The sequence below is a fragment of the Rhinatrema bivittatum genome, chromosome 1 (assembly GCF_901001135.1).
Source record: "Rhinatrema bivittatum chromosome 1, aRhiBiv1.1, whole genome shotgun sequence".
Classification (NCBI taxonomy): domain Eukaryota; kingdom Metazoa; phylum Chordata; class Amphibia; order Gymnophiona; family Rhinatrematidae; genus Rhinatrema; species Rhinatrema bivittatum.
This window is the reverse complement of record NC_042615.1, coordinates 233,888,166-233,902,320: the sequence shown is the minus strand read 5'-3', so window position 1 is coordinate 233,902,320 and position 14,155 is coordinate 233,888,166. Positions and strand designations below refer to the sequence as shown.

The window sequence follows — 14,155 nt, the reverse complement described above, 5'->3', positions numbered from 1 at the left end:
TCCGTCCCTTCTGCACCAACAAATAAGAAATCGTCCAGATAATGCAAAATACCCCCTCCCCCCGTGCATTGTTCAGCAACCCAATGCAGGAATGTGCTGAATGCTTCGAAAAAGGCGCAAGACACCGAGCATCCCATCGGCAAGCATTTATCCACATAATACCGCCCTTCAAATCGGAAACCTAGTAAAGGAAAACAAGCCGGATGAATAGGTAGTAGGCGAAACGCTGCTTCAATATCTGCCTTTGCGAGCAACGCACCTCTCCCCGCTGCTAACACTAAGCTGACCGCTGTATCAAATGAAGTATAGCTAACTGAACAACAACTCCGCGGGATAAAATCATTCACCGAACTACCCGAGGGATGCGATAAATTCAATATAAAACGAAACTTCCCCTGTTCCTTTTTCGGTATAACGGCTACCGGGGATAAGTGCATGTGAACAAACGGCGGATCAATAAAAGGTCCTCCCACCCTACCCATATGAATTTCCGCCTCTATCTTTTCCCTTACCAGGTGAGCATGCTTGCTAGCCGACTGAGCATTCCTACCGGTACCCCCAGACCCTGGACCTACGTAAGGAATTACAAAACCCATCTTAAACCCGTCCCTTAAAAACTGCGCAACCTTTTTATTCGGATACTTCTCCAACCAAGGGGTCATCGCCTGTACAGACACTGGAGAGTCCGCCACACTAAGTAAGGTATTAGGCCTTTCCAACTTTTCCTGGAGTTCCACTACTCCCTTGAACGCATTTAAGGGCCGAGTGTCCTCCTCTGCAAATTGAGCACACGTGTCTGAATTTACAGTCAGGAAACAAGCAAACTGCCCTGTTGAATCGCCAACAGGTATCATTTCCCGCCCCCTTTGGCTTCCCATCTGCCGTGTTGCGGGTGACTTGACCTCCCGCACGAAAGGGCTAACCTAATCCACCACTGAACCCTGTTCCCCCGCTACCACTCTTACCTGTACTGCCTGTGCTCATAGCCTTGCTCCCGCTGATCCCTTTGTACGTCATTTGTGTTAACCACAAATTAATATCTTGTACCGCCCAGGACATCCCTTTGTTGCCTGCCATCTTGTCTCGAAATTTTTCGTCGTAGTTGAGCCATGCCCAACCTTCGTAATCTCTGAACGCTCCAAGGATACTATCGGCGTATGATAGCAAAGCCCCATATTGAGAAGCGTCATAGTGCCCAACTACACTGGCAAGCCTCAAAAATCCACGTACCCAGTTAACTATATTCTTAGCCACCTTAACACCTTTAGGCCTAGAATGCTTCTTCTTATCTTTCTTCTTACCCTTCTTCACCCTCCTCCTCCCTTCCAACAATCTAAAAATATTCACGTACCGTCGTTTCCTGATTTTCTTGCGCAACTTCCTAGGGACCCCTTCCCATAATTCGGCCAACGTAGGACTAGCTGTCTGCCCGACTCCATGTAACGGCCCCTCCTCCAATACTTTCCTATATGTGGGGCCCGAATCAGAAGAAAACTCTGAAGACTCAGAGTCACTGGAGGATGAACTCGAGGGTGAGCAAGGTCTCTTGCGTTTGGACTCCCTTTTGCTCTTCCTAGACTTCTGCGCCTTCTTACCTGCTTCATCCGACTCCCCGCTCAACTGCTCCTCCACCGGATTCCTTCTGCGGCTGCCTGATCTACTACGCACCGGTCGGGGTAATCCGCCAGGGAACTCCCGCTCTCTCCAAGCTTCCTGTCTTGATGTCCCTGGAAACGCTTCCTCGTCCGGATCTGAAAAGAAACACACCTCTCTCCCTCCTCTATCTCCCTCTCCCTGGTTTCCTAGTAAACCCTGATGTCCCCCCCGGGGCAACGCAGGTGCCCTACTCACCCTACTCCCCGCCGGGGGCGAGAACCTGGGGTCAGGAACCCCAGGGGAAGGATAAACGTCCTTCACACCGGCTGCCGCTGGGCGGACGCTCCAAGCTGGCCATCCCCCAAATCCCTCCCGCTCTGGGGCACGGTCGATCCCCGTAAGGGGAAGCGCAGGGGCGCTGAGGGCAGCGCTGGGGAGTGGCCTATGCCCAACCCCAGTGGCAACCTGGGTGGCTCGCGACCTCCCCCTACCCTGAGGGATGGGGATCCAGCTGCGATCCCCAGGGGTAGGACATTTACGCCGGGGAATTGCTAAGGGAGCAAAGCTGGGCCCGCGGGGGGGGTCCCCCTTCTAAGGCCCGCATTGTTCCGGTTGCTGCCCATGCTAACGGTTGGAGGCACCGGAGGAGGCAAGCTAGATGGGAGGGAGGAAGGGCCGGCAGCGGCGCTAGTGCTGCGCTTCCCCGGGGCATGGAGGCGGGGCCGGCAAGGGCGCGGGGTGTGGCCTGGGGCAACGCTGGAGCTACGCTTCCCCGGGGCGTTGAGGCGAGGCAGGCTACGGCGCGGCTTGTGGCCGGGGGCAGCGCTGGCGCTACGCTTACCGGGGGGGTTGGAGCGCGGCAGGAGGGGGCGCAGCGGGGGACCAGCGGCCGCGCTAGGGCTGGGGTTAGCCTGCGCATTGGGGTAAGGCGGGCGAGGGCGCCGCGGGGGGGCAAGCTGGCGGCGGGAGCCGCAGGTGAGGTCCGCTCCAGGGAGGATCGGGGGGGGGAAGGGCCCAGGCTATATAAGGGCGGGCCGCTGGGCTGAGGCTGGCGGAGGCTGTGGCGGCGGCGGGAAGCAGAGGCGGGGGGGGCGGGAGGGGGAAGGGAGGAAGCGCGCGCAGCCGGATAGTCGGGGGAGAGGGTGGGAGGGGGGCTCGCCGCGGGGAGAAAACTAAATTCAAGTGCCGAAGCATTCAATGAAATTTCGGCCGCGAAAGCGTCGGATTCGGCGCAGGGGAGGGGGGGATCCTCGGACTCGGGGCCGCTTTCGCCGGAATCCGCCAGCAAGGGGCCGAAGGAGGGGGGCACCGCCGGGGGGGGGCGACGAACGTGGAGGGGGGAGGGCCGGACCGGCGGACGGTTGGGAAACCCGCGATGGCCGGCGAGGAGGAGACGGAGCAGGCAGGTGAGAGGCCTGGGCGGGTGGGAAGGGTGCCCGGCGGGAAGCAGGAGCCACAGAGACGCGGCCCCGATCCCTGGCCTTCTTAGGCATGCCGCGGCGCTGGCAGAAAATTACCACAACAAAAGGTAAAATAAGAGCCAGTCAGGGAAAAAACTATGCAGGTATATATGTTTGTTTGATTTAACAGGAAATAGATAGTACTATCTGGCTTGCGAGATAACTTATAGTAATAATAAAATTTTTTTTTTTTTTTTTTTTATAGCCAGTGAAACTTCCACTTGGAAAGCCTACCTAGGAATAGGATTAGGGTAGCCTAATTACGGCTTCCCATATTATTTATACTTTAAATGAAGGCTTAATGAATTAACGTTGTATATATATATTATTATTTTTTTTTTTTTTAATTACTCTGCTCACCCACCTGAAGACAATACAAGCCTCAACCTGCTGCCTCAGTTATTCCTCACCGAATCAGACATTTCCACATCTACATGTTAGCATAAATACTTAGAAGCCTTTGTGTCAGAAAAGTGTGTCCTGTATAAACACAGTATGTGATTTTAACTATTCAGATATATCTGAATAGTATTAGTCTATGAAGTATGCATGTTACTGCAGCACTTTACGCCATGGGCAATTGATTCAAAAACAAACCAATCAATGTCTAAGTCAATGTTCCAAAAAGGAGAAAATCATCTACACAGGGTATTTCAAACTGCTGGAATGGGGACAGAAGAATCTTAATGTGGAACAATTGCACCTCAATTTTCTCAGTAGGACTTATCTGGCTATCTTTTAGCTGCACAATTTATGGGTGGGCAATGGGTGGATCAGGTTTGTGCTACTTAGCCTAATACATTATCCAGCTAACTGGTGATGTTCGGCCTTAGCCGGATAACTTATTCAGCTAAGTTTGACCTACCAATGAGGTTTAACTTAGCTGGATAATACTTATCCAGTTAAGTAGCGGCCTATATGTGGATATTCTGCGGTATGCCGCTGAATATCCCTTGTAACTTACCTGAATAAATCATATCTGGCTAAGTTACATATCCAGGCAAATTTGAATATCAGGCCCATGGTAGCAAACTGCTAAGGTATATGAGTGTTATGAAGATCCACTTTACTGCACAAGTTACATGGTGAAAATAATTCTAAGGATTTTTAAATGCTATATTGTTGTTGTCCTTGACATTAGTGCATTCAAAGTGTTTAGGTGATCAGCGGAACAGAAACAGGGCTATGGCTTCATTCTATGGTCAGTCAACCATACCTCAAAGCCATGCTGCCGTCAATATGCATAATCAACCCAAAAGTCAAAAACACAGCAGAAAAAGACTATAGGGCCGATCAATCCCGCGACGGTCTTGCGGTTCCGGCGCTCCCCCTTCGCCGTCGCGGAGATGGGACGGCTTTGCAGTTCCGGCGCTCCCTCTTCGCCGCGGCGGCGGCGGCATTGCTTGAACAGGCTTCTTCCGGTTCCGGTTGGGACCCAGGTCCAGCTGCGGCTACGCCACTGGTCTCAGCAGCTTTGCTTCCTTCCGGCTGTCTCAGCGATTCTCCTCCTTTTCTTAGCTTCTCTCTAGTTCTGGCAAATCTAGTGCCAGTCAGCAGTTGCGCTGTTTTCTGGTGCAGCTGCAGGAAAAAGAAAGCAGGTAAGAGACGGGTCGCGGGGTGGATTGCCCTGTCAGGGGATCGGGCTCCCCCCCCCCCCCCCCGCGTGGGATGGTCGCTCCCATCACGTGATTTTTTTTGTTTTGGTTTTTTTTAACTTCCTGACACAGGAGAGGTCACGGGGCGGAGAAGACCCGCTGAAGTGAAGTCGCTACGGGAGCCCGTTCCCGTGCTGGTGAAGAAGGGGTTTGCGGTGAGCGCGTGTGAGAATGGGCATCTGGGTGTGTGAGTGAGAGCTTGTGTGTGTGTGGGAGTCTTTGAGAGAAATTATGAGTCTTTGTGTGTGTGTGAGAGAGAGGAAGGGAAGAAGATACCAGAGAAGAAGCAGAAAGAGAAGAGTGACCCTGGAGAAAGAATTAGGAAAAGACTGACAAAGGGAAAGTGGAAAAAAGAAACCTGGACCACGGATTAGAAAAACAAAAAGAACCGACAACAAAGGTAAAAAAAAAATATATATATATTTATTTATTTATTGATTGATTGATTGATTGATTGAGATTTTAGCAGTTGGAATATGCTATCTTTGGATATATGCATGTTTTATAATTTTGTATTTTGCTCTTTAGCCTTCCACGGTTGGGAGTCTGGTTTTTCAGGCTTTCTATTGTTTTTTTGTTTGCATGTTTCTAGTTCTAATTTGTAGTCCCTTATTTCTGTATAAGGTAAGGGTTAGTCTGTGTTCTGGCTGTGTGTGACTGAAGTGCAGTGCAATGTTATCCCAGTAGGGGGTGTATTAATGTTTAGTCCTGGGGGAATTCTGTGCTACTAGGAGTACAGAATTAGTGCAGAATTCCTCCCCTGCCCCCCCTTGTGCAGAATTGCCATAGAAGATGAAGGCCTCAGCATAGTGCAAATGGAGCGTGCTGTTCACGGCGAAGGTAAGGCCCTGCCATGCTATGTGCGATGAAGATGAAAGCCCTGGTGCACTGTGGAACGTGCGCGTTCGCAGCGAAGATGAAGGCCCCTGCGGTACGTGCTCCGCTCACGGCATAGACCCTCATATCAGGTCCCTATCAGATTGCTCTCCTACTACCCCTCACCCCTGCAAAGTTATCATCCCCACCACCTCCCGGGTTACCTTCCTTCCCTATAGTTTGGTTTTTGTTTTTTTTACGTAGATTCCTGCACGCTCCCCCTGGTTTTCTACAAATATTCATCTCCTGGTTTTCTTCCAATATTCTTCTCCTTCCCCTCAATACTAGACCTTCCTTAATTCCTGGCATTTTCCTGCTTTGCCCTCTCATCATCCTACAGATATTAATTCTGTAATTAAGTTTCCAGACTATAAAAGTCTGTAATTAATTTATCCAGATACTCAGAGAATAACATGCTGTACTTAAAACTCCTTTTCCCATTTTTCCCCTCCCCCTGTCCTTTCACCCCAGCTTCTAAAAATTTGCACTTGTAAAGAGTTCGCTGTAAAATTCTGTAAGCTAAGCTCATCTTATTCTCTTTAAGTTAAGTTCTTGCTCTTGTTATTTGCATTAATAATTAGTTCTTGTTACTCGTATTTATGAAGAGTTCTCTGTAAAGCATTATAAGCTTAGTTAATGTTTCAATGTAAACCGATGTGATACTCTCAGTGTATGTTGGTATATAAAAATCTTTAAATAATAATAATGAAGGCCCTGGTGAGAGTGAATATCTGTAGAGAGGTGGGTGTGTGAGAGGGGAAGGGGATATGGAGGAGAGAGGGGGAGAGCAGGGGTGAGGGGGGTGTGAGAGAGACCAGGGAGGGTGAGCAGAGGGGGTGCTTGAGTGTGGGTGCCAGAGAGAGGGAGCCTATATGAGGAAATTGTGAAGGAGTGTGTATGTGTGTGAGAGATTGGGAGCTAGTGTGTATGAAAAAGGGATTGTGTGTATGTGAGGTTGCTAGCCTGTGTGAGGGGATTGTGTATGTGTGAGAGAGAGCCTGTGTGAAGGGGTGTGTAAGAGACATAGGTAGCCTGTGTGAAGGTATATGCATGAGAGAGAAAGGGAGCTTGTATGTGTGTATATGCAAGAGAGATGGGATGTGTATGTGCACTAGAGAGAGGGAGCCTGTGTGGGGGCAGTACTGAGAATGAGGTCAAACTTTGGGACTGGTGATAGAGTGGAAGGGGTTGAGCCTAGAAGCGGAGGGGAGAGACTGGCAGGTGGAGGAGTTGGGGCCTGAGAGGGCAAAGTGGCCAGAGGAGTAGGGAGAGCGAGTGGAAGGGACATTTTTACAGTGAATTTCTAGGGGAATTCTGCATCTTTATGTAATATTTTTGTGTATTAATTTAAAATGTAATTACTTAAAAGACTCAAAAGGAATAACTATCTCCCCTGATTGTTTAAAAAAAATTCAGGGAATCTCTTAGAAAAATTTAAATTTTTTTTTTAAATTTATTTATTTAGATTTTTATATTCTGCTTTTCACACTTTTTCAGTATTTCAAAGCAGATTACATTCAGATACTATAGGTATTTCCCTGTCCCCAGAGGGTTTACAATCTAAGTTTGTATCTGAGGCAATGGAGGGTAAAGTGACTTGCCCAGGGTCACAAGGAGCGACAGTGGGACTTGAACCATGGTCTCCTGCTGTAACCACTAGGCTACTCCTCCACTTGGCAACCCCAACAACCCCCCTACAGCTTTTGAACATGCTCCTCTGTGAGAAATACCTTGCCCAAAATTAGGGCAGGGCACTAGAGATATATGGATGTCATCTTTGCTTTCATCTATAAGAAACATTCTCGTCGAAGACATACATTTCTCAGCATTCTGCCAGCTAAGTGCTTTGCTATTGAGCTTTTTCATCAAATGTTTTAGTATTATAATTCAATAAGCATTCAGAAGTAATTAAGAATTTTGAGAAGCAATCCAGAATTTTTCAAGAATAATTCACTTGTGAAGATTTAAATATTATTATTTTGGGAATATACTTTCTCATAATTGTATCAACACATTGGTAACATGGCGATCATTCTAACAAAAAACTATAATGATCTGTGATTATACAACATGGCAGAGTTAAAAAAAAAAAATAAATTGTTTTCTATACTGCATATTTTACGATGATGCCATATATGAAGGTCATCATATACTAACAAATCAATTTTTCTAAGAGACATTCCCTGAATTTTTTGAAAACAATCAGGGGAGATAGTTATTCCCTTTGAGTCTACACATCAACTATTGCCTGAAGATAAACACCCATATTGACACATTGTTTTGTTCGTTGTTAGTAATTACTTAAAGACTGTCATGTAAATTGTGTTATGTTGACCAATATAAAATATGCAGATTTTTAAGGTGGTTTTTTTTGCGCAGAATTCCCCCAGAAGTACATGTTCTAAGGCCTGGTGTAGTATTTGCATTGCTTTCATAAGATTGCTATTATTTGAGTCCTGAGAGTCAGTTCTGTGTTATGGTATAGCAAGATTCTAGGTGCCTTTTTTTTTTTTTTTTTTGGTGAGGAGACCCCAGAACTTGATTATAGTTTGTTTTTTTTCATGTTGGGTTGTAATTTGAACTGTTGTAGTTTTGCTCTGCACCGTTCTCGTGATTATTGCTGTTTTATTGAAGTTATGGTGATCTCTGCCTTTCTGGAAAGAGGATTCAAAGAATACATTGATATTTATGACCTAATTGGTTGTATCTGATGTTTGTGTTCATTGCTTTTTACCTGATATTCTTGTTTAATTGCAATAAATAAAAACAAAATAAATTAATACATATTAATAAGGGATTGTTAATGTTGGTGATTGAAATAGAGTTAAAATATTCTAAAATTTCATTCATGATGCATAAGGGCTGTTGTAGACTACTTAGGAACCCATTGTAAGATGCATGCTAAGACATTATTTACCAATAAGAGTACAGCTAGTAGGGTTCAGACCTGTATGCTTACTGTCTACCCCTGTTAACCTTAGGGCCACCCAAAAACACAGTTCTGGCTACACCACTGGCCTGAGCTGCCAGGAGTTGGTTCCCACTCTTTTCCATCACTGCCTGCCTATGCCTGTTGATTGTTCCCTTCTTGCCCTCTCACGTCTTTCTCTATTGAGTATCCTAGCTCAGCTGCTACCTGTGCTGTATATCTCGGGCTCGGGCTGGCCTGTCTTCCTTAGTGTAGTGATGGCCGTGGTGCTGCGTCACGTTTCCTGTGAGCTGTGTCTCAGGGATATAAATTTCCCCCTGAGCCTGTGATCAGGGTTTTTCCTCCCCAAGGACTGATCCAGGAGAGTGAAGATTTTGAGAGTGGAGTGTTTGGAAACTGAAGTTTTGGATTTTGAACCAGATGCCTGAGAGATGGGCAACCCCGAAGGATTGGGTTCTAGATCAGTTAACAGCAGAGGTTGGAGATTTTCGGACTTTTGGCGTTATCTGTTTTGAACAAGGATTGTGTCAACTTGCCAGTCCTTGTTTCATGTTGGAACTTGAAAGAGGTTATCTTACCATCCAAGGGGAAGGAATTCTAGAGTTGGACACTGGTTCAGTTTGAAGAAGACCTAGGTGATTTATTGTGGACAAAAGTGACACTTGCCTTTTTGATTATTATTCTTTTGATGCTGTTCCTAATTTTTTCCAAACTGGCCTGGATTCTTATATTCAAGCTTTAAGTAAACTTTTTTCTGAACAACATTCTCGAATTTTGTGGTTATTTGCTACCTGAATTCCCAGTGGAAATACTTCCTATCTGGGAAAACCCCTAAGCATTGAGAAGGAAGAGTGGGGCAAGTGCACAGTTAATGACTGGCTATGACTGCACCAGGGGCCCAGGAGATTTCTCTCCCCCTCTCCCCACTAGATGGACACCAGTGTCTCCAGTGGCACTTGTGAGGAATATATGAGAAAAGGTCCAGGACATAGAAGAGCTGCCTAGGGAACTTTGTGCCCCCCCCCCCCCCCTAAATTCACTACACCCCATGAAGTGAGGAGGGATCAAGGTTACACAAAATCTGAGGAAGAGCTTTTTTAAAATATTAGCTTTAATGTCAACATAATTACTGCTAATCGGGCTGGTTTTAGTTTTCCTTATTTAGAGCGTTAGAAGGGGCAGAGACAGTGGTGGCAGAGCGGCAAGAGGAAGTGTGTTTATAGGAGCTGGGGCAGATTAATGCAAATAGAGGAGGAAAGCCTTCTCCTGCTAGTCCTCAAGTGTCCAGTCCTGGTTTGAGGAAAAGTTGGCAACCCTATTTCATCTCGAGTTCTTGCACCCGTGTATCCGGCTCAAGCTGTCTTTACAGGCCTTTAGAAACATAGCATGACAGCAGATAAAAATCAAAAGATCCAGTCTGCCTATATCCTTCTGCTCAACCATATAATTCCTTTCTCTCCCTCAGAGATCTTCTGTGCTTGTTTTCTTGAATTCTGAGCGTGTCCTCATTTTCATTACCTTCACGGGTGTTCTTCCTGGAACATCAGCTACATGTTACCCAGTTTAATCATGAAATGACAACACACACACACACTGCTGATGTGCTTCTGCCTCGAGTTCCAAGGCCGCCACGTGTTTCCAAGCCAGCCACAAAATGAGTGTGTGTCGCAATGGCAGAGACCAGATGTTGTTTCCAGGTGCTGTTCTTCCGGCCCAGAAAGGCTGAGGGCAGATGGAAACATCTTGTTCTTTTGCCAAAACGTTGCGTAGCACGGAGGCATCACTGCATGGGTTAAGCAAGGGGCATGCAGCACATCCCGAGCCCCGGCCTTAGGAGCCGTAGTGGCACGACTGTTGGCTGTGGGCTCATCAGTTAAAAGCGGAGTTTGGAATTTGGGATGGGAAAATGATCATTTCCACCCCCAAAACCTTGAATGCCACAGCCAAGGCTCCTGCAGAGCAGCCCCTTGGCCGGGAATGTGAGTTTTACAAATGCTCCTGAAGGGGGGTGTCCTTGCTACACAATTCTAAGAATCTGTTACAGTTTTAAAGTCCAAAGCCAAGTCTGGCACGGTCTCCAGCTTTCCTAGTTCAAGACCCATTTGAATCCAGGTGGAGAATGTTTTGCTGATCGTTCCCTTACAGCTCTGCTTTGTTCTGTGCAGCCACCATGTTTTAGGGAATTCAGTTAGAAAAATAAAATCCTATTAAGGCAGGGGGTAATGTGGAAAAGAGGCTTAGCATTCAGACAACAACCAACAAGTACTAAACTTCATAATCTGGGTAAACAAATAAGCGTAGGGGCAGCTTGCTTATTACGGCGGTTACTACCCTAAACCAATTAAGACTGATACATCACTTTTAAATACATATACAGTACTGCTCTCTGCTTCTACGGCAAGGTGAAAAGTGGAAAACAGGATTTACATTCAGGCAACAACCAACTAGGACAGAACTTCACAATCTGGGTAAACAATCGTGGGGGTAGCTGCTTATTACAGCGATTAATACCTTAAACCAATTAAGCCTGATACATCACTTTGAAAGCATATACAGCGTTGCTATCTGCTTAAACGGTAGGGGGAAGTGAGGAAAACAGGATTTACGTTCAGGCATCATCCAACAAGGCATCGATCTGTGCAATCTGGGTAAACGAGCATCGGGGTAATTTGCTTGATGCGGTGGTTACAACCCTTAACCATAAGCCTTATGCTCACCTTTGATGCAACTACAACATTACTCTTTGCATCAGTGACAGGGGGATGGCAGGAAATTTGAATCAAACAGTTACCAACAAGAGCCCTGAAGTTGGTGGTTGGTGAAACAGATAAGTGTGGAAGCTTGCTGGGCAGACTGGATAGGCCGATTGGTCTTTTTCTGCCATCATTTCTATGTTTCTATGTTATGTAATTCTTACTGTCCCTTTATTTCTGAATCTATATGAGTGTTCACAGTTTTTGATCGTGGCTAATATGCTGCCACTTTTGAAGTGCAGTGGATCCCAGTATATGCAGGTGAGTGTCATCTGACCTGGGGGGCACTTGAGGTCTGTTGCTCCTGCTGACAAGTGTCAAGCCTGTGCTGCTTCCCCATGTGTCTAATATACCTGCATGCATTTTCTGATGATGGAATTGCCACCTATGCATTTTGTTTGTGTGCATCGTGTTTATTTCATTGGCCCCCTTTGTACACTTGTGGGTGGATGCCTGTAGTGCATTGCCCCTCTGTCCCCTCTTTGGCGATGCTGTGGATCTCCCATGGTACAAGACTCCTTGAGCAGGACTTGGGTGGTTGGCAGCTAGACAGTTACGGTGGTGGCTCTCTTTTGTGCACCAAGGGCGTTCAGGGGAATCGGGTTACCTTTCTTTAGTTTCTGTCTTGAGATAGGTGGGGCTTGAAATGACCCCCCTGTGTCACTATGTTAAATGAAATGAAGCCCTTGTAGGGTGAACTTAGAACTGTAACAATTATTTACCAGTCTGTTTCTCATTTCTAGAAATGGATCAAAAGCTGTCTGACTTGGTCGAAGATCTCACTACCTCTGGACAGTCAGAGCTAAATTCAGAAAAAATGAAGCAGCTAAAAAAAATCTGCAAGTATGAACTGTAATTCCCACTTACACGTCCTGAGTTTGTGCCTAGGGCAGGTAATTTTCATGGGGCTTCTGCCGGGAAACAGTATTTCACCCATAGACCTTGCCTTTTATAAAATTTCCCATTCAATATTCAGGTAAACTTTCATGCCCATATCCTGTATGGCTTTGGAGCTGGATTTGAACGTATGTGCATACTTTGGAAATTTTAAAATTATGCATGTAAATTTTCAGGAAAAAATTGTGCAGACTTTTTAGCAAGTGTAATTGCATTTGTGGTTTTGTAGACTTATGCACTCAAGTTCACTTTGAAAAGTGGTGTAACTTGTATGCATTTTTGCCAACTTTCTTATGCAGGCAGTTTGGCAAATTATTTCCATATTATTTAGCTCTATTTTCTGTTAAATCCAGTACATATTGTTTTGTTTCCATGCTGAAAACTCTGCTGAGCAAAATTCTGTGGCATCTAAGATCAACTAGCAACTGTTCAGTTGTACTTGCTATTGTGATGATATCAGTTCAAAAACTAGTTATTCCAATTTAATTTCTAAGTCTGCACTGCCCATGCAGATTTATAAAGTAAGGCTGAAATTCAGCTTTTTGCAAAGACCGTCTCATAGAAAATTAAATGCAAAAATTAAACATTTTTAATACAATTTTATTTACTTATTCTAGTTTATAACCTGCCAAGAGGAGACAGCATAAGCAGTGAAAATTGTAATTAAATATAGTATAAAGTAATACAGTAATTTTCAGTATAAGATAATAAAACCATAATAAACCATTATGTCCAATTAAAATCAATCAGATAACATGAGAAACACAAGTAGATAACCAGAAAAATACAATAGTTTAATCCAACAAGAAATATTATTTAGAATTTGATAAGACAAGAATTACATTACAGAGCACTTTTCTCAAAGCTTGGGCTGCTTGTCTCCTCTTGTGATAGTTTTAGTTTTAAAATTAAAATAGAAGTTTGCTGAATCTGCACCTCCAAACCCAGGTGTGTCAGGCTCAGGTTGGTGGGATCATTCTTTGAATGTATAAGGAGCGTAGTGGAATAACTTCCTGGGATCTCATTGGCTGTGAGGCAGTTAATTCCCCGTATGGTAGTTTTATAGCTTGCTAGTCCTGGTCTAGATGTGGGTGCTTATTTCACTTTCTTGCTTTGCTTTACAATTTTTCATTAGGTTTTATATTTTTATTGCATTGTACCATGTGATATGAATGTTACTATCTGAGGACTAAACATAGATATTTAAAAAAGCTAAGTTAGCACTTGGGAGGGGGGTGTTTTGTATGACATTTAAACACACATTTTATACTTTCTCCCCCCACAAAGGGTTTCAGATGAATATATCAGCCATGTTTATCATCTGCTTATGACTCAACTCAACCAAGACCATGCAGAAATTCGCTTCTCAGCCTTCCAGATTATGGGTGAGCTCTTCACACGCTCTCATCAGTTTCGGATGTTGCTTATTTCTAACTTCCAAGAGTTCTTGGAGCTAACTGTGGAGACGGACTATGAGCAGCCTCTTCCACCACCAAAGGAAGTGGCTCAGAAACTGAAGAATCTGGCCATTAAATCAGTGCAAGAGTGGCATGCAAAATATGGAGAAGCCTACAAGAAACTTTCATTAGGATATCATTTCTTAAAGCAGAACAAGAAGGTAGTCCATTGGTTTAATTTATCTAGATTTAGAATGCTGTTTTTAAATTGGGAAAAACTATATAGATGAGATTTTGTTTGTTTATCCTGCAAATTGTTGATTTGATTTACATAGGAAAGTTTCCAGGGGATAAAATGTGAAAACTTTACTTTTGTATGTTTTTTTTTTTTCTTTTGGAATCTTGTGCATAAGAACATAGGAATTGTCATATTGGGTGAGACCGAGGTTCCTTGAAGTCTACTTTCCTGTTTCCAGCAGCGGCCAATCCAGGTCACAAGTACCTGGCAAGAACCCAAACAGTAAATAGATCCCATATTGCTTTCACACAGTGATAAGTAATGGCTATTCCCTAAGTCTACTTGGTTAATAAC

At 45.0% G+C, this 14,155-nt stretch overlaps 1 protein-coding gene across 2 annotated transcripts in view; it reads left to right on the top strand.

Moving 5' to 3' along the window:
- Positions 1 to 5,054: 5,054 nt before the first annotated feature.
- UVSSA (UV stimulated scaffold protein A) overlaps positions 5,055 to 14,155 on the top strand; it is a 209,132-nt gene continuing 200,031 nt past the window's right edge. For both annotated transcript variants that reach the window (XM_029592666.1, XM_029592673.1), the window contains exons 1-3: positions 5,055 to 5,111; positions 12,013 to 12,112; positions 13,454 to 13,784. In XM_029592666.1, coding sequence (XP_029448526.1) covers positions 12,015 to 12,112; positions 13,454 to 13,784 — 429 coding nt within the window. In that variant the 5' untranslated portion in view covers positions 5,055 to 5,111; positions 12,013 to 12,014. The remainder of the gene's footprint in view (positions 5,112 to 12,012; positions 12,113 to 13,453; positions 13,785 to 14,155) is intronic.